The 23674-nt window shown below is 40.2% G+C and overlaps 1 protein-coding gene across 1 annotated transcript in view; it reads right to left on the bottom strand.

The window, feature by feature from the left end:
* The window catches only part of MCUB (mitochondrial calcium uniporter dominant negative subunit beta), a 52303-nt gene that overhangs the window by 3784 nt on the left and 24845 nt on the right, over positions 1 to 23674 (bottom strand). Inside the window, exons 2-5 of the mRNA XM_014051715.2 lie at positions 8499 to 8574; positions 7065 to 7235; positions 3278 to 3382; positions 2882 to 3042 (exon numbers count right to left, since the gene is read on the bottom strand). Coding sequence (XP_013907190.1) covers positions 2882 to 3042; positions 3278 to 3382; positions 7065 to 7235; positions 8499 to 8574 — 513 coding nt within the window. The remainder of the gene's footprint in view (positions 1 to 2881; positions 3043 to 3277; positions 3383 to 7064; positions 7236 to 8498; positions 8575 to 23674) is intronic.

Here is a 23674-nt window from a genome sequence, read left to right as displayed (position 1 = left end):
GGTGAGAACTACTAGGGAGGGGCTGTTTGCACAGGTTTGACTTTGTCCCTCTGTAACCGTGGAAGAAAGGGGGAATTTTCTGTTTTGTTGGAGCGGAACTGGAACATCTAAACTGGACTAAAACTGATATATAAGAAGAAATAGTGGGTTTTAAATTGTAATGAACTAAGATATAAATTTAAAGGGGGAAAGCTGCAAATCGTTAATTGGGAATTATGGAACGTTGGGAACTGGAAGGAATATGTGAGATGAGAAATATGCGGGAATCATTAAAGCTGAAAAGACAGAAAAAGTATTAGAAGGGAAGACAAAAACAAAACAGATAAATAACATCATGGGGCTTGGTGTGTAACAGGAAAAATGGAAAAGGAGGAGCATGTCCTAACAAAGAAAGGAAAAGGGAGTAAGAAAGAAAGAAAGGGAAACAATCAGAAAGATACAGAGAAGAAAGAAGAACGGAAACACATCACGGGGAAAAAGCTTAATAATAAAAGAAATAAAGGGACATAGGGTGAAGAGACAAACGAAAACTTTGATGAGGGCACACCGAATGGCACAGCAAAAAGGGATAAAAAAGATTTGGAAGGGAGGATACAGAAAGGGTAAGAAGAAAAAGAAGAAGTAATTTAGAGACTGGGATAAAAGGCTCACTAGAAAGAAGTGGAAAGGATAAGGAAAGAAAAAGTTGATAGGAGAGAGGAAGAAGGGAATTATATATATATAGATAACATTAGTAATGATATTTACAGGAAATAAGTGTGGTTAACAGAACTGGTAGGTTTTTTTCCTCTTAAGTGGAGAAGATATCTGTGACGCAGGGATTGTTATTTTAGATAACAGTTAAAAATTAGCAAATAAGGTTGTAATAAATAAAGATGGCAATAGAAAGATAATCAAATACAAATTAACATATTTGAGTTGGTTGATATTTATGTGTAGAATATAAGGGAGAGGTACATTACCTGTTGTATTTTATGCAGTGACTGAATTGAATAATAGGTATGATGCAGTAAAGATTTCAACCAAAAGAAAATTAAATGCAGCCTGATACATTTGCTACATTGCATATTATGAAGTAACAGAAGAATAAGAAATGACTATTTGGTTATAGATAAATAATAAGTATGTAATATTCACAGGAACAAATGTGATTAATTGAACAGGTAGACCTCCCCTCCTCCCTTTTCTCGTTTTAAGGGGAGAGAAATTTGAGATGTTAACAATGATAATTGAATATAAATTATTAGATCAGGGAAGATTGGTAGAATTTATTAAAATGCAAGGGAGATGTACATTATTTAAATCAAAAAGGAAATTAAAGGCAGTCTGATACATTTGCTACACTACATGCTACGCAGTAACAGAAATAAAAAATGATTACTTGGATATAGATAAATAATATGTATATAATTAAATACAATGTTATCATATGAGGATGCTTATAGGATTTTTAAAAACTTTTTTATTAATATAAAATGAAAAATGGAGAGGGAATCAAAAATATGCCCAAGCAGAATAGTTAACTGAAGCACTAATGAGAGAGTTAAAAATTTGGGGTCCTTAATGACATATAACTATGTAAAATTAGTATAAGTTTAGCGGGAAACCTGAATCCACCTCACACTTTGTCCAAAAAATGGGCTTTTTGGGAGGGTAGGGGGAGATGAAATAATGGAATTTTGAAATACACATACCACTAAAAAGAGGATGTAGGTAAAATTATAAATATGAAAGAAGTTTATTGGAATGTAGTTATCAATACCAGCCAATATTAAATGAAGTGTGCTCTGATGCTGGAATACACCATGCAAATTAATTGGAGAAAGGAGTGGAAAGGAGAAAGGTAGAGGCAAGAAGGAAGAGAGGAGAGAGGGAAATAGAAGGGAGAGAAGTAGAACAGAAAGGAGAGGAATGAGGAGAGAGAAGGGGAGAGGAAGGGGAAGTAGAGAAGAGAGGGATGACAGAGGGAAGAAAGGAGGTAGGGAGGAGGAGAGAGGGAGAAAAGATAGGATGGCGGTGAAATAGGGTAAAATATGGTGTATTGAAAGAAGAGCAAATGATAGCTGTTCTGGGTCGAGGGAATGATATAATAATGGACAATACAAAATTATTTCTGTTCAGATGTAATGGTATACTTGTGATTATATGTATGAAATTAAAATAAAATAAACAACTTTTTAAAAAAAATGAAATTCTGTTGCCTGCTCTCAAAAGAAAGTATATGTCTACCCATTCTCTTACACAACACATGCACATGCTATGCTACATTCATACGTACATATATTAATCACTGACCAATTTGAATATATATTGGAAAGAGGAAGCTTGAGAATTCACAAGATTGAGACAAGAGCCAAGGTGGCGCAGTGGTTAGAGTGCAGTACTGCAGGCTACTTCAGCTGACTGCTAGCTGCAGTTCGGCTGTTCAAATCTTACTGGCTCAAGGTTGACAGACTTCCATCCTTCCGAGATGGGTAAAATGAGGACCCAGATTGTTGGGGGCAATATGCTGACTCTGTAAACCGCTTAGAGAGGGCTGTAAAAGCACTATGAAGCGGTATTTAAGTCTAAGTGCTATTGCTATTGCTTGCTAGAAAGAACAAAACTGTGACTGAATCTAGATGTTCTGCTTTGGATACCACGAAACCTCCTCCCAGAAGGTAACAAGGAAAACAGGTCGTGAAGAGGATGTGTAGAATCCCAGACAATACTGTGGACCCTGCTCAAGCATCGCTTATATGCTATGTCCCGAATAGAAGGAAGTGACCTACCAATAATCAACATTCAGATTTAGGTTTTCATGAAACAGGACAGGTTCAAGATTTAACTTGCTGATTATCAATTTCCACAGGACCTGAATTTATTAAAGAATTTTCCAAACCTCTTCTAAAGGGAGCAGTTTTTCCTTCAGAAGTTCCATTTTTTGCATTAGCTCTTTCTCTTTTCTTGTCTGGTGCTCTTCTAAGTGAAGGGCTACAAATAACTTATGGACTGTTGACTTGATGTCATCTAGCTCTGTGGCATGCTCTTTGCTCATTTTATCTGAAAGAAGAGTGAAGCTTGTGTCATTACAATTACTATAAGCATCCATACGCTCAGAAAATGTGCAGGGAACTTTCTCTCTGCGTATCCTATACAACTTCTCTTTCGAGTGAAGTCCCAGTAAATAAAGTGGAATTAATTTCTGAGTAGATGCTTAGCTTTCACTGGATTTAAATTTTAAATAGTCTGATAACCATTAAAGATTCCATTTCCGGATGGTCATGAAGTTATGTACCTTTCAGTGGTGGATGTACACTATATTCTGCATTGTTGACAATGAGTTTAAAATCATTCATTAGCAGAATATCCATTGACACCGCATTTGAAATCCTGCTGCCATCTGCAGGAGAGAAAAGGCATTTCAGTCAAAGTAATAAAAGGTTACATAGATTTGTTTTAAATTATCTTACCATGCTCATTGGAGTCAGTGCTGTAAGCCAGCGGTACCCAATCTTTCCAGCTTCATGGCTTGATAGCGGTGGCAGCGGGTGGGAGACTATGGTTTTGGCCTCACGCGCCCCCCTTGCGCAACTGGAACTTTGCACATTCATCTGCCACTTGTGCAACCTGGTTCCCAATGGTCTGCAGATCGGTACCAGACTGCAGACCAGGGTTTGGGGTTCCCCGCTCTTTACTTAATCTTCCCTGTGGCATTGTTTATTGGATTAATTGGCTTTTATGCCAGCCATATGATTAATGAAATCCATAATATGATGGATTTCATTAATGGCACCTTTCTTCCAAGACCAATAGACTTTCTGATAGCATATACATATGCATTGGCTTCACAGAATAAGAGGAATGAGTTCAACTTTAGGTCCTTTATGCTATCACCCATTTTGGTTTCTCTGCTCCAGGCTACTGAAGGAAAACTCAACTTTTTCCTTGTGGTATAATTAAGAAGAAGAATTTATGCAGTTTGAGTAAAACTTGGGACTTTCAACTTCTAAGCCAACTTGAAAGTTGGCAAATGCTAATTGACTGTTAATGTTCTTTTAAAATGCTATTTAATTTAGGTGTTTTAATATTGCTTCTATGAAGGAATCTCATCAGTCTGTCCTCACCAATTCCTTGCAGATACCAGTTAAAAAAAGAGTTATGAAACTGAAGCTGAAGGAAAAATGCCCAACTGTATTGCACATCCATGTTGGAAAGTTAAACTTCAGTGGATGCTACAGAACAGAAAATTGGTTAAGGGGAGGAAGCCCAACAATTGAGGTTTTTTCCCAGACAGTCTTGAAGGATAAGAAAGAAATATTTGGAAAAGCAAAGAAAAACAATAGTGTGCAGAATTATTTTATGCATTCAGATCTTTCTTGCCAACCAGTGTCATAAGGGGAATCTTGAAAATATATGGACACTGAACTTTACTCAACATTTTAAATATAGGAAATTTACAAACATAGACCAATTGTCCAGTTTTCTTTATTTTTAGTTTCTCGGTGCAAGTGACCGTCTATTAGGAGTCTTTTCCTGACTATTTGCAATTTAATCTTTTAATTGGAGATATCTAGCACTGTATAAGAGACACATGCAAAGTAATTCATGAGTAGGCATAATATCTAAAAAGCTTGGGATAAAAGCCCCTCACTTGACATGTCGTGTATTGATGATATCCCATTGGCATAAAACTTGAATCTTCCTCCACTGGGCCTCTGGTCTGCTGCCTAGAACTGCTTTCATGTAGAGAATGCAGCATGTGATGTCTGTAATCCAAGAACCATCAGAGTGAGACTACAGAGGAAGTTGTATTCCACTGTGATGCAAGTGGTACAGTTGTGGGTGCTCCAATCCCCATCATTCAAATGATGTGAACTAATGAATCAACCCAGAGTGGTTCAGGTGAGTCAGTCATTCTGCTTCTACCCAAGCAGATAACCTTAGAGGTCTTGCCTTTCATTAGCTATATGTGAGTATAGGGTGCCAGTGATCCGGAAGGTGAGATAAGAGGCTAGCCTTCTAATACAAGTTAGGGGATTGCATCAAGGGAAGCCCTTCTTTGAAGAAGATAAGTTGCTCTGTAAAATCCGTATCCAAGCATGCACAAGGCTTATCAACATGCCACCTACCCTGGAAAACACTTTCTTGTTCAGGTTGATGAACGCTTTCTTGTTCAATGCAGATGGAACAAGATGGCCAAGAGAGATAATAAGGGGAAATCCCAACAAGTTTAGTTAGCCTAAATACCAGCTGCTGAAAACAGGAGATCCGCATTCTCACTTTCTTCTGGCTATTATTATATTCGTGTAGAAACCACCTACCAAGGCGCTTCCAGCTCCTCTCATGGACATTTCAGAGTTTATCATCTAGAATTCTCTCTACCAAGAAATTGCAATTGGTAATGATGTTCTGCTTCACTCTGGACAATACAGGATAGCAAGCACAAGGTTTGCTTGCCACTAATTGGTTTCAGTGCACAAATGTCAATGTGAAGTTGGTCTGCCAAATATCTACTATCTTCAGAATCTAAGTTCTTCTGGAGTTTTTTCAAGGACTTTTCTAAACAGAGACAGAATCCAATTTAACATAGCCTTTTTTTTCTGCTCAAAAAGATGTTTTGCAGAGAAAAAGTGCAGTTATGTTTTCAGCCATATGTCCCTAGATCCAGCTATCCAAGACACACATTTAATGGTTTTGGATGATAACTAACTGCTATTCAAGTATCCAGTAAGTAGGTGGATTGAGTCTATGGAGGAGCTAAACAACTGAAGAACCTTGAAGACAGCCTGCAGTACAGAAGTCTGCCTACACTGGAATTTGTCTTTTGATCTTGGACAAGCCGCACTAGTATGTTTTTAGGGACAAAACACCTCTGCTTTATTTGAAGTACAAACAAATGGAACAGAGTTATTTTGGGGTTTTTTTTGCTTGGAACTTTTTGCACACTTCCATAAAATATGTTCTGTGCTACCGAGTTATATTTGCATCCCTAAAAATTAAATGTAAGTGCTCTGCTTTTATTTAGTGATCGCTTGAAGTTACAATGCTGTGAAAGTGACTTACAACTGGTCCTCACATTTATGACTTTGGTAGCGTCTCACAGTCATATGATTGTGAACTGAGTGCTTGGTAACACTCATAATCATTCACATGATTATTGTTTGCCATCCTCCCAGGCAGCTTTTGGCAAGCAAAACCAATGGGGAAGGAATCAGAGAAGGTTGAAAGTTATGGTCATGTGATGTCTTATTTAATGATTGCACCATTTAACAAATTTTCCTATCCCAGTTGTGATTGTAAGTTGAAGACTACTAGTATTGATTTGAAAATTGCCTGTTCTCTTTACCATCTGTACCTGCAAATGTGCAAATGAGCATTTTCTGCCTGGAATTAGACATTTGGATTCAAGTTAGGAACTTGAAGACTGAAGTCGTAGACCTGTTTTTAGCTAATCTCTACTCTACCCACTCTACAGTGGATGAAACTTGAGTGAAAAAGAGATAAAAACTAAGTAAGCCGGGTCCTAAATTTTTTATCTTTGTTTTGACAGCAAGCATTTGTCTCATTTAATCCCAAAAGAAAAATGAAACAAAGTTAAATCAATAATAACTGCATACGAATTCTGTTTAATTTCTTCAGGATAAATTGCTAATATTCTTATTTAATATATTTTCCTGCCTAACAAATGTTCTGTAATAAACATTATAATAAGTGGTCTATTATTATATCTATAACATACAAAGTTAAGAAGTTAAATTTCATCTAACATTAAACGCACATGTTCCTGAGTGAGGCTTTTTTTGCCACTTGTAGATTTCCTTCCACTGTCTTATTCAGAGCTCCCATTTATTTCATGCACTCCCTTTTTTCTCCTAGTGGTGAGTCAGTGAAAGGGTGAAAAATGAAAAGAAAGTGAAGAAAAAGCTAGCAACAGTGAGGGTTGAAGCAGATACATTTTAGTGGGTGCCCTGCCAGGATGTAACCTTGGCAGATTTCAAACATTTATAAAGTCTCCTAGATTTTGCAATACCTGGGAAAAGTCGGAACCACCTTGATTTTCAAAGTGATATCAGCATTAGTACCTGTTGTGAAGACTTCTACCTTTTCAATTGCATTATCTTCTCTCTTTATGTCCTTTAAGAAGGTGCCCACAGTTGTTAGCATTGGTTTGATAGTAAACTGGCAACGTTCTTTTCTTGATGGCAATGTAAGGGTTATCACAGGCAGACCATATTTATAATGAACACTTACTTCTGCAAAAATAAAAAAGAAAGGAAAAGATTTAGGCATATGTATATGTGTGGGGTGTACACTTGCATACATATAAACACTCCTGTATAATCAGGTGTTTTTTTTTTAAAAAGCTAGTCAAGAGTTGAGGTATATTTTGGGAAAATTATGAAATTCAGCATATATTTCTTTGTGCCATTGATAAATTATCTATGAGCTCTTCAGTGAAGAGTAACATTCAATAATTTAAAGACTCAAACTGAGCTCAGCTCCTGCTGACTCTATGATGCGTCCTGTAGTTTTCTTGGCAACAATATGGAAATATTTTGCTAGTACTTTCTTCCACAATAATTTTTCAACTTCCTGGTCTATCATACTGTCTGGTAGTCTTCCATCGAAGTACTAAACAAATCTAATTTTTAGCTTGACTTTCTTTTGGCTAATGACATGGGTGCAAGTAATGGTATCATTCTGTAAGCATATAGATGTAAATAGATCTAATTTTCAAGGATATGGAACATGAACATTCAAGCTATACACCATAGTGCTTGCAGGAAAGAGATGTCTTTGGATGGAGAGGAAATTGAATTTTACCCTATCTAGAATTTATGTTTGAGTTAGGCCTTCATGCTAGGGTATAATGCAGTGGTGGGTTCCGGATCCTGTTGCAATCGGTATGCTGTGATGGGGCTGGGCATCCACCACCGCCACATGCTCTGCCAAACACATGCGCACCCACTACCCTGCGACGCTCCAACTGTTCAGTGGAGGTCACGCAGGCGCCATATTCTGTGCGTGCGCGCACAAATGGCCCGGTTAGCTCAAATAGAGGTAAGGAATGAGGGCAGGTGGGTGGGCCTTCCAAAGCACCATTCCAGTACAGTGGCCCAGCTGCGTACCGCCCAGAACCCACCACTGGTACAATAGACTCTAAACAGACCTATGATTTAGTGGAGGCAGAACTTGCCAGACATTAAACTATTAGTCTCAAGGTAATATTAATTTTTTCCCTGCAAGCTTCCACACCTCCAATTACAGCACCATAAACTGTTCATTTTAATCAAGAGATATTCATACCTGTGGTATAAAAAGATATAAGCCTCTCATGAAAGATGAGGGGGGCACAAGAATGTTATTCCAGAAAGCAGTGAATATTTCAGAGCCAACATAAACTCTGCAGGATTCAAACTGCCTAAAATAAAATAGGAATATGTGGGGATACGCACCTTGAAATTGGTACTATTGGAATATTTGATATGAAGATAGCAATTAGTTAGAAACCATACCATCAGATGGCACTAGAGTGCTATAGAGGGCTCTTCTGTGGTGCCTCAAATTTCCAGTTCGTCTCACCCACAGCATCTGGCAAAGAAGATTGATTCAGATATCACAGTGTTCAACCGACTACCTTCCCAATTATTTGGTTTTCTTCCATGGAATCACCTGTATGGTTCAGAAGACCAGATATCTATGGAGGATTCCCATTTTATAGCTGGGTTTCATTAGCAGGAGTGTCAAACTGGCAGCCTGCGAGTCGGATGCGTTACAAAAAGGCCACGCCCACCCCAGTTGCATGAAGGGAAAAATGTCATGATACGTCACGTGATGGCAACCTGACTCTGCAAGTTTGATACCCGTGCATTAAAAAATGGTTATTGTGTTGTTGTTGTAATCAGCCATACTACAAATCTCGTGAAAGCCAAACCTCTGGTGCCACCATAACCCATTAAATTACACAGATTCCTGAAAAGTAATATAAAATAAAGCATTCTAGGAAGTGATGTGCAAAATCTGACATTAAATTAATACAGGCATTTTTTTTCAGATCTTATTTAGCAATAAAGTGCAATTTAAGGTCATAAACAAAGGCAGCCGTATAATTTGTGATGATGAAAGCAATGACAAAATGTGCTTTAGGTCGGAACAGATTTTTCTTCATTATTCTAAACTGTCAAATTAGATACAGGTAATCTTCACTTAACAACAGTTAAAAATTATAGTAGACCTGCCCAGAGCTACTTACAACCCAGTTCTAAAGTTCCAAAGACTGTACCTCCTGCAGTCATGTGACTGGGTACTTGACAACTGACTTATATTTATGGCCATGGTCATTTGATTGCAATTTTCAGCATTTTTTTTTTGCTGGTTCTGACATTTCCTTCCAGTTTCTGGAAAAAAGCTCCATTGAAGAAAACAGGTTTGTTTAACAACCACACTGTATAGTGTAAACCACAACCACCAAATAAAAGGTAAAATCAGGTGTGGTCATGTGGTGATCTGTTTAATGACTGCCACAATTTACGACCATAATTCCAGACTCAATTACTGTCTGAAGTGTAGGACAACCTGTATAGCAAATTTTAGGCATCACAAAAATATTTATATCAAGACCTACCTATGAAAAAATTACTTTTCAAGTTGGGTTCTTATAACTGTATTGGAGTTATACTGTATTGGAGCATTGTAGCCCAACACCTCTTGAGTACTAAGATAGGAAAGATTGCTGCATGCTTGGAATATTCAAATTAATCTGGTAAAAATCTGAAATAAGCTTCTGGAAAACAACTGTACAAGAACAGAAGCTCCATATTCACAGATAATTACAGTAATTATTTTTTTTTACAGAAAATTGTTTTGGAAGGAACACATTTGGGTGTAAGAAGTCAAATGACTTGAATGCTCCTAAGCAATTTTTCTTCTCATTGAATGCATATTCAGAGCATCATAAGTTGGAAAGAATCTCAAAGGTCATCTAGCTCAATTCTCTGCTCAGTGAAAGAATTAATAGAGTGCCTCTGTTAGATGACCTCTTCTATCTATAAAACAAAAAGGCCCTGAAGGATCTATTGTATGTGTCTGAGGAGAAGGACAACAACAACAACAATAGGAGACTGCATAATGAAAGGACGAAGTTCAACATAACTTGAAATTGAAAATTACTACCGAGGTTGTTGTTTTTTAACAGCTAAACTCTCCACAGCAATATAAACTAAGCACCTTTTCCTGATTGATATTCTTAATAGAAATAAACCAGGAACCTGGCAGTACTTTTAACAACTATTTTTTATGAAGTATACATTCTCAAGGATTGCAATTCATTTCATCTTGACACTCACTTATGGCTTTTAATAAAAAAATTTAAACCAGAAAAGATACTACCAGACTCCTGATTTTTTTTCCACCATAGATTAACAAGCCTTTTCTTCTACAACGTTTTTAGTGGAAACTCATAGTGTCTGCTTTTTGAGTTAATAGGTTTCCTAGGTTTATAGTATCTTTGTGTTAAATTCTAATATAGGGTTTCTTCATTTTATGCTCAGGTTTTAGCATCTTTTCAAGCAATAACCCATTTTTCTAATTAATCCACCTCAACTAGTTAATGGAAAATGCTGTTTGGAATACAGGAGATCTGCAGCTGTGTAGAAGGTTGGAATAATTGCGGCCATTTCTTCACAGCCAACATGCTACATGCTATAACTCAACATAATGTTATCAGCCATTGTTTTTTCAACATTGTTTCCACTGACAAAAAAATAGTAATAATGTAGAAGAAACAATGGTGGATTTACTGTGTTGAGTTTCACATGTGGATTGCCTGTGGCAAGCTGTCCTGTAGTGAGTTGGCCACAACGAGATGACTGTGGTGAAATGCCATCGCAGGTTGGCTGCCAGAAGATGGCCCCCGCGAGATAGCTGTAGTGAGTTGGCCCCGGCAAGATGGATGTGGCGAATTGTCCTAGATCCCTCTTTCTTTCTATATAAAGGCAGGAAGGTGCAAGATTGCGAAAAGGTTGATGAGAATGACCATTGACTTACCTGAATGGTTGTTCTCTAGGTGCTGCGGGAGTGTCTAAGCATGGGTTAACCTCAGCTTGCTGCCCAAGGACTGAGTTCAAAGTTTGTGTAGCCATGCCTCCTGCTCCCTTTAGAGGCTCAGTTTAAAAAACGAAGATATGAGACCCAGAAGGATGCTGTACAGAGAAATATCTATGCCATGGAGGTGATAAGTCACGCATCCGCAGACGACCCCCGGGGCGGGGTTGGACACTCCCGCAGCATCTAGAGAACGACCATTCAGGTAAGCCAGGTCATTCTCCTACGCGCTGCTTGGAGTGTCCAAGCATGGGACATACCCAAGCTATGTAGTCCCAGGCTGGGAAGAAGGAATGTCCTGGTTAGTAGGACCCGCGAGGACCCGAAGCTTTGGCAGAGGCAAAGGAGTCCAGTCTGTAATTTCGAATATACGGAGATGGTGATGACCAGGTAGCAGCCCTACAGATCTCAATAGGCGCTTGCGTCGCCCAAGCAGATGTAGTTGCAGCACTCCTTATGGAGTGTGCTGTTATACGAGGAGGCACAGGTCTAGTTTGATGTTCGTAAGCTAGCTTAATGCAAGCACGCAGCCAACATCCTATGTGGAAGATGATACCTTCCTGCCCATGGAGGTGGTCTGGAATGATATAAAGAACGATTCCGACTTGCAGAAAGAAGCTGTCATCTTTTTGTATACCCGCACAGCGCGCCGCACATCCAATTTGTGCCAGACACGCTCCCTGGGATGTCTGGGATGCAGGCAAAAGTCGGGGAGGATGACCTCCTGTGTTCTATGGAATAAGCTATTGATTTTCGGTAGAAAAGCAGGGTCCAGCCGCAGAATCACTCTGTCCGAATGTATAACACAAAGGTCCTCCCTAACTGAGAGCGCTGCCAGCTCTGAAATTCTGCGTGCTGATGTGATGGCTACGAGAAAAGCAGTTTTGAATGACAAATGTCGTAGACTAATAGAATGAATCGGTTTGAAAGGCGTCGATGTGAGGGCCTGCAGGACAACCAATAGGTTCCAAGTTGGATAATAGTGCACCAGGGGGGGGGGCATAGGTTGATCGCCCCCTTTAGGAAATTGCGGACGTTTGGTGTCTGCTGAGCAGTAGAGAAGCGTCTCTGGACAAAATAGTGGCTAGGTCCGCCGTCTGCCTCCAAAGTGTGTTGGGGGCAAGGCCCTTGTCCAACCCCACCTGGAGGAAGTCCAGGATTTGTGGTATTGTCGCTGCTGTGGCATCGATGTGATGGGACTGACACCAAGAGGAAAGATAGTCCATGTCGCGTCATAGATCCGCATCGTAGAAGGTCGCCTGGACACGTGGATGGTATGAATGACCTTGTCAGAGAAGTTCTCCTGTCTCAAGAGGTCCCCCTCAAGTGCCAAACGGCCAATTGGAACCATTGAGGATCCGGGTGTAGGATGGCCCCTTGGCTGAGGGAGAGCCGAGGTGGCACAGTGGTTAGGGTGCAGTACTGCAGCCACTTCAGATGACTGCTAGTTCTGCAGTTCAGCAGTTCTAATCTCACTGGCTCAAGGTTGACTCAGCCTTCCATCCTTCCGAGGTGGGTGAAATGAGGACCCAGACTGTGGGGGCGATATGTTGACTCTGTAAACTGCTTAGAGAGGGCTGAAAGCCCTATGAAGCAGTATATAAATCTAACTGCTATTGCTATTGCTATTTGCTTCTGAGGAATGAGCCAGTGCTTGCTCACTGACAGACTGACAAGATCAGTGAACCAGGACCTCCTTGGCCAGTGTGGGGCGACTAGAAGTACCTCCATGCCCTCCAATAAGATCTTCCTGATCACCTGAGGTATCAAGGGGAGAGGCGGAAAGGCCTATAATAGTCCAGGAGGCCTGCGGCATCAAAGAGTGTCCGTCCCTTCGAGAAGAACCGGGGGAGGTGTGTGTTTTCTGGACTGGCGAACAGTTGGTAAAACAAAGATGGACGAAGTCACCATTCCGAGTTGCTGATGGTCGTTCTGCTTACCCAGTCCGCTGTCATGTTGTCCTCCCCCAAGATGTGGTCCGCTCTCAGGGACTCGAGGTGACACTCTGCCCATCGCCCTATGGCTTCTGCCTCTGCCATCAGGGCCGTCAATCGAGTTCCACCCTGGTGATTGACGTAGGCCTTGGTAGCGATGTTATCCGTCAGTATGAGGATGTGGGATCCCTCGATGAACCGATGGAGGTGGTGCAGGGCTAGCCTGGCAGCTCTGAGCTCCAGCCAGTTTATGTTGTGGGCGAGCTCCGCCTGCGACCATCTGCCCTGCATCATGTGCGTCTGTAGGTGGGTGCCCCAGCTGTATAAACTGGTATCTGTTGTTATGATCAGGTGCTCTGGTTCCTTGAAGAGGGATCCCCTGTTGGATGCCATCTGCAATCCCCTGAGATATCGCACGTGCGACCACCTCCTGCATGGCTTGGGATAGCTCAGGTGTGGTCCTGGGGATAGGTCCAGGAGGGGGAAGTTTCTCCTCCATTAGAGAACCGGCCTCCTCCATATCCACCTCTTCCAGAGATGAATCAGGAGACCTGGGAGATGCCCTGGAAGGACTGGGTGAGAAGCCAAAATCCCCCTCTTCCCACAGGGATGGTGATGCCTCCTGTTGGTTATACACTATGGGAAAGTCTGCAGGAATCTGAGCTGGTGGTGGCTCTCTGTCTTGAACAGTTTATCCCTGGGCATTTACTGCCCTTTGAAACTCTCCAGGATTTTTTGCCTCCTCTGAGCCATCCTTTCTGCGACCTTGGAGACCTCCTTGGCTTTGGAATGTTTCCCCTATGCAGGGCACCCTGCGCTGTCCCCCTTAGCAGCAAGGTTGGGCTTGCTGCGCTTCTTGGAGGTAGGCCCTGTTAGATCCCTGACTTCAGCCACACTATTGCTGGCCATGGTCCACTCCCAGCCTTAACACAGTCTGGTTGAAGACTGAAACCTTGAAGGTGAGAGAAGATGATAGATGTGCCCCCTAAATCAGTCAATGTCCTGAGGAACTGGGGCCAGCCAGGGAACAAACAGCTCTGACAATATTTGGCACCAAACTGGTGATTCCCAGAGCACCTGCAGATCCGCACTATTTTAAACCAGGGAATGGCCTGGTCAAACTTCCTGCAGCCAGTTGAAAACAATCTTCCTGCGGAGGGGGGACCTGCCTGCAGACCCAGAACGAGCTCCCAATGTTAAAATCCCTCTCAGCAGTGATCTGCTGTGGAACAAGGCCGCGGCTCTTCTAACGGCTGAAAAATAAAGTGGGCCACTTTTTTTCCTTTTAAAATGGCCGCCATGAGCTTTGGAGTGGCACCAGGGATATATCGGCAATCTGGAGAGCTCAGTAGAGCCTTTGGGGCTAGAAACAGTCCTCCAACAGTCTTTTGGGGTTCCTTATCTTCCTATCTGCCCCCAGAGCTCAACAGGGGCCGCTGACGAGCCTCCCGGTAGTGCCTCGACCACGGTGGTCGCAGAAGGCAGCTGCGCTCCAAGCTGCCTGTTCCGCCCATCAGGAAGCTGAGGGAATGAAATTGCACTTACAGGAACAAAAACAACAAAGACTAAGGCTTCCTAATCTACACTACCAATACAAAAATAATAAAGAGGCTACACTATGCTAGTCTGGAGTGTCCAACTTGCTGTCCAAGAACTGAAGCTCCCCAACTGCGTCCTTTTAGGGCAACAGAGTTTTTTAAACTGGGCTTCTAAAGGGAGGAGGAGGCGTGGTTAGACAAACTTTGAACTCAGTCCTTGGGCAGCAAGTTGAGGTTAACCCATGCTTGGACACTCCAAGCAGCGCCTAGGAGAAGGGAAGAACTGGGCAGAGATGGGAAAAAAATGGGAAGATCTGTTTATGGATTACAAAAAAAAGTAAAATTTACCAGGTAATCAGTCTCTCCAAAACACAGCTAATCTTCAAAGCAATCTTCAGAGGTACCCTACCTTTTGCAGCAGTGAGATTTCCACTCCTTTGTACCTCTTGAAAATCCTTTGTTTTTAACAGCTACTATTCTTACCTACAAATTAAGTCTCTCAATTCTCTGTTAATTATAGCAGATCATAATCCCAGACCCAAGGTCTGCCAATCCCCTATAGAGTTGAGGATGGAGATTAAAACAAAATTGGCTGGGTTATATGCTTGGAGTGAATTGGGCCTCCAATTTCATTGTAGTTGTCTATGCCAGTGTTTTTCAACCACTGTGCCGCGGCACACTAGTGTGCCGTGACATAGTGTAAGGTGTGCCGTGGGAAAAACACCCGCCTATAGTCAATATAGGCACAGAGTTAAATTTTTTTAACATTTTCTAATGGTGGTGTGCCTCGTGATTTTTTTCATGAAAAAAGTGTGCCTTTGCACAAAAAAGGTTGAAAAACACTGGTCTATGCTGCACAGGAAGAGTTTTACTTCTAATCACAAAGAGCGACTGTTGGCGAAAAACCTCTAATTAACTAAACATTTTGCAAAAAAAGCATGGTAAGTTTGCTGGGTAAGCAACTCTCTCTCACTCAACCTTAATTCTACACCAAACATCTAAAGTCTGCTTATTGATTTAACCCCACTATATTTCATTTGGTCCATGCTCTGCAAACAATAACTAGCATTCTACATATCGTGTTGAGATTATTAGCACAAGCCTTTTATGATTTAGGAAATGAAAATAACCAGAGCATTACTACTTAATTAATTTTTTACAGCCACTGACTTACCTTCAGTATTGCAAATTCAATACCTTGTAAAAACCAGTCACTTGATCTTGCAGGAACAGCACAAATACAAAATTATATCAACAATAAATATATCAGCAGAATAAAAAGGCAAGGACAATGCCGGGGTAAAGGTTCCTACAAATCTTTGGATAATATGATTTAATTATAACAGAACTCTTGACTTCAATGCTACCTTTTAGTGGTTCATTGCCCCCTACTTTATTGATTCACTGGGATACACTTATATCCAAATTTGATTTTGAACATAAAAATTGGAATTGTCTCCCAGAGGGGAAAAAGGATGTAATTATATTGCATGAATATTGTAATCATGGGCGATGAACATCTTTGCACTAAATATCAGGCTCCCTCAGAGAATTATTATTAATTAAACATATTTTTATTTACTAGCAGTGGCCTAGAGATGGAGCTCTTGCCTCACAATCAGGCTGCAAATTCAATCTTAGGTGGTGGCAGATATTTCTTTTTCTGGGCATAATTGTTCGCTGCAAACTCCCTGTAGGCATCAGGAAGGACATCCAATCAATAATACTCAAGCTCTGTTCAATCACCCCGACTCCACCCCGATGCAATGAATTACAGGGTTGTTTTTTAAAAAAAAGGAAAAAAAGGCTGCTAAATTCATATACAGCGACTCTGGGAGGCTTACAAAATTAAAGAGAGCACAAGAACTTAGATTGCTTCCAACTGCTGAGGCATCTAACCATAAAAAAAAAATTAAAAATAACATACGTAAACCTGAGCTAGTCGAAATTTTAATTTTAAAATGGTAGGGAGTGGTCAAGTGTGGTTGGAGGGAGAGCTGGGTGAGCAAGCAAGCAGTTAGGCAGAATACCTGGGGTGGTGAGTGAGTAAGTTGATGGGTAGAGTGCGCCTCCACTCATCAGACTCCAGGCGGAAGAGACTTGGTGCATTTTGCCCATCCACTTGCTCGCTGCACCCTGCATACTCTGTCCTCTCATTTGTTGCACCCCATGCACTCTGTCCACTCGCTCACCTGCTGCACCCCACCCACATACTCTGCCATCTGCTCACTCACCAGTTGCAGCCCACATGTTGTGCCCACTCCCTCTCTCAGCTCTTCCCTCCACCTGCCTGTGACCATTGCCATGTCCACTGTGCCCAGTCCTAGAGTTTAGTGCAGCAGCACCATGCACTGCCCCCTCACTCAAATACGCCACCACTCTACTCACTTGCTCACCGCACCCACTGAGTTCTGCCTACTCGTGCTCTTGCCCACCTACCCAGCTCTCTCTCTGGCTGCCCATGGTGAGTTGCCCTCAGAATAAGCTGGTTGTGTTGAGTTGTCTTGCAGCAATCCTGCATCAAATTGGTGGTGGCGATCTGACGGTGGTGAGTTTTCCCATTCTGCTCTCTTGAGATTTCTTCTTTCTCCTTCTGTGAATGGCCAGCATGTAGAGTATTTGCACCTTTTCACACTATGCTTTGCTGTGCTTCTAAACGTCTTTTACCTGTGGACCATCCATTCTCTTTGAAAGAACACCACCTTATTTTACTCAGCTGCTAGCTGCAACGCTTCCAAAACACACATCTCTCCCTGTCTCCTCTCACATCTGTTTCAAGGTTGCAGCTTCATTAGCAACTCTGTTGTGCTGACTCAGGGGAACAGGCTCACATGCAAGGAGAAGATTACAGCACAGGTGCCTGCATTTTTCTAAGCAGAAGCTCTTCTACATTTGCTATTTTTTAAGCTAAGAAAGTCCCATGTATCCAGTTTAGAGAGATTCTTTTGGAAACCTTCATTAACATTTCTGCTTTAATTTTCATAAATAATTACATACTCTTAAGCACACATGATTGTACCACCGCTGCTCACCCTCTTATTTCATTTCACTTATGAACAAATTAAAAAGAGCAGTCCAATTCAATCATCATCCCATTTAACCTAGCTATAATGTTAACCATGTTTCATTATTAAGTAAAAGGTTTCTAAGTGATTTGATTTCACATGTAATTACATAGCATCCAAAAAAAGGGCTAGCAATTTAAAAAAGCAATGCAATAGACTTTCAAAAGTCAGCACTGTCAATGTACATACATAAAAAAGTTATCTTAATAACTCAAACTATCAACAGCCCTGAAAAATGGTTTTGTCAATTTTCATTTATCATCTGACTCAATTTTTAAGACTAACTGCTGTAAACAGGTGCCTGTCATCATCCTCTTAAGAAAAAAATATCAAAAAATATCAATCTTTAGCTTCTAGTTAAATGAAACTGGCAAGGAATCTAATAACAAAATTAAATCCTGATGTCATTACATACTCTCTTAGATTTCTAATAGCATTTATCCGCACTGAAGGACTCAGCTGTAAAGGACCATGCTGTGGACAGATTCCATGGGCTGCACTATACAAAAAGATCCTATCAAAAGATATCTGTATTTTATCACTAGCCACTTTCCTATATACAGCAATTGCCAGTCCCTGAATGCTTTGAATAAATATGTATGGAATAAGCAGCAAAATTTGGCAAAAGACGCAAAAAGGTGGATGAATTTTCCAAGTGGGTGTCAAAGATAATAACAGCTGTTCTTTCTATGTGCATGCACACCAGAAACCGGAAGACCAGGGCGCCAGTCCACATGCACATGGTGGAAACCGGAAGATCATCTTCCAGGCATGCTCATGTGCAATGGGTGGCTGCTCTTTCGGTTTCCGGTGCGCATGCACACGCATACCCGTTTTGGCACTCAGGGCCGAAAAGGTTCACTCTAGAATATAAATATAGAGCACTATTATATATACTGATATACATATCACTTAAATCCAGAATATGCTGAAGATGAAACATATCAAACTGCACATACTTTTTACAAAAATGCATAGCACATTATACAGTTTTTCATATTCTGGAGATGTGGAATGGCCACTACAGCACAGACTGAAAAACATGTTTGCCATTATTTAGAAATAAGCAGAATAAGGCATCGTAATTTGGTAGTATCTGCTGAAAAAGATTAAGAGCCCTGGATAGGCAGCCACAGGTAAAAACAGCTTATTTACTTGCAAGACAGTAAGGACGATGTTTCTCTCTTCTCTTTCTTATTTAAAATGGCAAAGAATCTAAAGTGATCTATATACATTTCTAAGGCAGCTGAATGTAATTGAACCACAAATGCAAAAAGACAAGCCAAATAGAAAACAAAAAGAAGCTTGACAGGTTTAAGGCATTTCTTCTTTCAGCAGTGGATGCGCTAATAGCTACAAAATTAATAGATATACAATGCTGGAGGCATTGTTGTGATCAGCAAAAGGTTCAGACAATTTCAAAAGAGACAAAACATTAGGAAAGAGCATTCATTTAAGAAATCTTTGTAAGGGAAGGGAAGGGAAGATGCTCAGGCTTCGACTGAGGGGAAGTATTCGATAGCTGGCCAAAAGAACTACAGGCATATAGTGGAGATGAGTGAGTCACTGCTGAAGGGAATGGAATTGGCAATCTGCAAACAAGACATGATACCAAGGAAAGTGTGTTCTTTCCCAGGTGCAAAGATGCATGATGTGAAAAAGAGACTGACCTCACTCATCAATCCTAAAATGTAATGATGTGGATAATCCACCACACAATGAATTCATTCAATATATGGTGCTTAATGGAACTATGTCTACATGAAGGAAGGTGTACAGTGGGATAATTAAGGGTTCTGTCTTCAGCCCAGTTCTATCTTCGGCTGCACCAATGGAAGTATAATGTTAACATCATGGAAAGTTATTGTCTCTCTAAGTGCTGGTCAAGGGATATCATATCTGGTTTTGTTCTACAAAACAAGGTGCTGAGAAAATGGGAAGAGTGTAAAGAAGAGCAATAAGGATGATTAGGGCATGGGGGATGAATTCTATGAAGGATAGTAAAAGAAGAACCTAAAGAAGAGAAAGCTAAAGAAAAACATGACACAGTCTTTCATTGCTAGTAGTAATCAGGAAGAAGGTGTAAATTTATTCTTTATAGCGCCTGAAGCTGGGACAAGAACTCCTATGTTGAAACTTAAATGAGATCCAAGTGGTGTCATAGATAATAATAATAACAAACAGCTAAAAATCACTTGAGGATTTCTGCTTCCACAAGCCATATTCAGATTCCCAGGGTGACACATACTAGCAGATGAAAAATGACTTTTCTGTTTTGTTCAAAATGAATGAGAGAACATTGCTGAATGCATGCACCACAGCAAACATAAATTAGCAGGCAATAAATAAAAGAATACTAAAACTAGCCTGTGTATGAAGAAAGAAATATCACATTTCACAACACAATAAATAAACTAAATATCTAATTCTGTAAAGAGGTTTTCAACAGTTCATGGTTGAAATACACAATTTCAATATGATTTCCCTAATTTATTTATAGTAAATATAATTTGAAAGCTGTACATCATGCTATAATATGTATACATGTACACTTAAATTACTACCTCCACAGAAATAGCTTTCTTAGTCTTTTGTATAATATTATGACATATTGAATAATTTACCAACCTTATTCATCATATAAAAAGGAATGGGTGTCTAACAGCGCCTAAGCCCACTTTTTTGTGGTTCCTGGATTCCTCTTTCATCATGATTGCTGAAAACTAAGGATATGATGAAAACAGGATTTTATGCCATAGGTAGATATTTATTAAGCTTAAAATGCTGTGAGATTCTTTGCTGTACTTCAAGTAAAAAAGACATTAACACATTTATATAGAGCTGGGCTGGGGCTGTTCATGATTTGCTGTAGAGTTATATCAGAAAGTCTATGGAGATTCTCAGTCATCCAAGGTTATGGTTGTCCCAAAGGTGCTTTTTCAAAACAACAAACGAACAAAAAAAAAACCCTGAACTTTGTTTTTCCTTGACAACATTTCTCTTTTCATCCAAGAAGCTTCTTTTGTTCCGACTGAATAGTCGAGAATGGAACGAAGAAATCTTTCCATTCTCCCCCTTAGTCAGAACCGAAGATGCTTCTTGAGAAGTGAAACGCCTTCAGAGAGAAAGAAAGTGCAGTTGCCTTTTGAAAAAGCATCTTTGGGATAGTTATGCCAGAAAACAAATAAATGGTTGTGATTGGTATATTTATACAGCAGTAGACAGTGCTCAAACAGGGACGTGGTGGCTCAGTGGCTAAGACGCTGAGCTTGTCGATCAGGAAGGTCGGCAGTTCGGCGGTTCAAATTCCTAGTGCCATGGAAAGGAGTGAGCTCCTGTTACTTGTCCCAGATTCTGCCAACCTAGCAGTTCAAAAGCATGTAAAAATGCAAGTAGAAAAATAGGGACCATCTTTGGTGGGAAGGTCACAGCGTTGTGTGCCTTTGGCGTTTAGTCATTAGACCACATGACCACGGAGACACCTTTGGACAGCACTGTCTTTGAAACAGAGATGAGCACCACCTCCTAGAGTCGGGATTGACTAGCATATATGTGCGAGGGGAACCTTTACCTTTAGACAGTGCTCATATTTATCAAATAAAGTTCTGTGTGATCCTCTCTTCTGAATACAGCTCAACAGCTATAACTGTAAATCCGGTTCCACCACAAAACCGTGGAAGACTAAAGCGCGCTCGACGAAAGCGCATACCTGACGTCATCACAGCGCGACGAAAACATCACGCTGTGAGCGGTAAAGTTAAAATTAACGCGAAAACCTTACCCTAACCCCCCCAAACCTAACCCTAACCCTAACCCTTAACCTAACCCTAAACCTAACCCTTAACCTAACGCTAAACCTAACGTTAACCCTTAACCTAACCCTAAACCTAACCCTAACGCTTAACGTAACCCTAACCCTAACCCTTACCTTTACGTGAATCGGCTTGCTTTAAAAGCACTTTTTAAAGCGCCCTTTTTTCTCCGCGGTCGTATTTGTCGCGCTGCTGATGACATCAGGTACGCACTTTAATCGGGCGCGCTTTAGTGGACCGCGGTTTTGTCGTGCCACGGTAAATCCACTTTAGATTCTCAACAGATGAAGAACAAGATCTGAATTTGCTAAGTTACTAAATTGGGGTGCACAATTTTGGTGACGAAATGCTGCACTCAATCTTTAACTGGTGTACTAGTGCCATATTCCAAAAAGTGAAGAATAGGCCAGGAAAAATAACCATTGTAATTAAAAGTACTAAAACATAATTGAAATTATTAGTCTACAGCCATATATTTAATGATCTTTCCACTATTGAAAATATGTGTGTGTCATATAAAGTGCTTTCAGGAATAAATGGTTTGTATTAGCTACTGGCAGGCATGAAAATAATCCAATTTTCCAGGTCTCTGTTACTTTGAAATCTCATTGGCTATTGCTAATAGAGTTTTCTACTTCTTTAACAAACAAACAAAAATCACAAATGATTCTTGTTTATTCTTATTTCTTCAAAGTAGCTCTCCAGTGCAATCTTCTAATCTGGAGGGGAAGGAAGCTAATGCCATTACAGTTAATGTTGGAAGAGATAGCATTTGACTATTTTGAAGATACAAAAGGAAGGCAGTCTGAAAACTGCTCTCTACTCATTTCTACCAATTCTCTCAATTGTCTTTAAATGAAAAGAGCATTAATTAAATGAAGTTGAGGAGCCATGCATTAATATAAAATAGCTCAGCATTTGAGAAATACTTTTAAGAGAAGCAACCTGCATTGGTTTCCACTTATTGCTAAACAACATCCATGTATATCCAGTTTTCATCTAGGTCATATCTTTTGTCATCCATTCTGTGTCATATTGAATCCTATTCCTATCCTATCCTATCCCTTACAGGGGGAGGGTATTGTTTCTTTTTTGCACATCAGAAAGATTTTGCCTGCCAGTGAATTTCGCATACCAATCAATAACGTACATCTGCTTATTTCAGCTATCTCACACTTTTTCCACCAAATAGATTAGAGGTATGGTTATCTACTGAAGGTTGACTGTTGGTTCTGTGAATCTACACATCCCTCCCATAATCACAAGGATGTCAACCAATCAATTACGTCTGTGACAGGCAAATACTTTTTGGAGGTGACATTTTTCACTAATGGAGGGCAAATAAAAAAGACAGGAACCAACACATATTGCTAATACTATCCAAGAAAGTGAAGAAATGAATCAACCACACCCATACATCACATTAAATAATGTGGTTTTACTTGATTTTATGAACTCAGCTAGTGTGATTTGCAAACTAAGGTTTATAATTTCATGCGATTTATTCACTATATAATTGTCAAAAGAGGCTTTGTTTTAGCGCAATTTGTGAACCAAGCTACTAATGTCCAGTAGCTTGACATTGGATCAAGCTACTGGTATGTAAGCAGGGCAAATACTGTAATGAATGCTTAGTCACCTGAAATCCTGAAAAACTGTCTTTACAAATTAAATACACAAATAAATCTTTATCAAAAAGGTACAACACCTCCCTCACAGAAAACTCTCTTTCTTTATAGCTCACAATAGCTTCCTCTGAAATAGCTGTTCATCATCAACAACACTAGACATAATCTGGAGTCATTAAGAGATGGTCAGAGATTACACAGCTTGATACCACCTTCTAACAGACACAAGGAAGGGTACGCAAACATCTCAAATTCAAAACAACCATTTCAAACACCAAACACCTACTTCAAATATGAAATGAGTTGACTCCATCATCTGGGATATAATGATTGACCCAAGGTAATCCAAAACTGTGGCATTTCCAGTTCTAGTCTGTACTAGCATTTCAGTACATCACCTTCTCAGTATAATATTAATTGTACTACACTTAATTTTTAGTGTTTCTAATAGGGCCTTTTAAATAAAAGTTTTCCTATTCTACATTGAGCACAAATGAGGGGAGGGGAAGAGAAGGGAAGGGACGAGCAAAGACCTTCACTATGATTCTGCAGCAGGAATTTGAAGGAAGGTTGGCTGCCATCTGAGAATGTGTGGATTATGTGGATTATGCA

This window comes from Thamnophis sirtalis, unplaced genomic scaffold (genome assembly GCF_051295495.1).
Source record: "Thamnophis sirtalis isolate CommonGarterSnake01/CBP01778 unplaced genomic scaffold, rThaSir2_p1.2 scaffold_10, whole genome shotgun sequence".
NCBI lineage: Eukaryota > Metazoa > Chordata > Lepidosauria > Squamata > Natricidae > Thamnophis > Thamnophis sirtalis.
The sequence above is the reverse complement of the archived record's forward strand: the minus strand, read 5'-3'. Positions and strand labels throughout refer to the sequence as shown.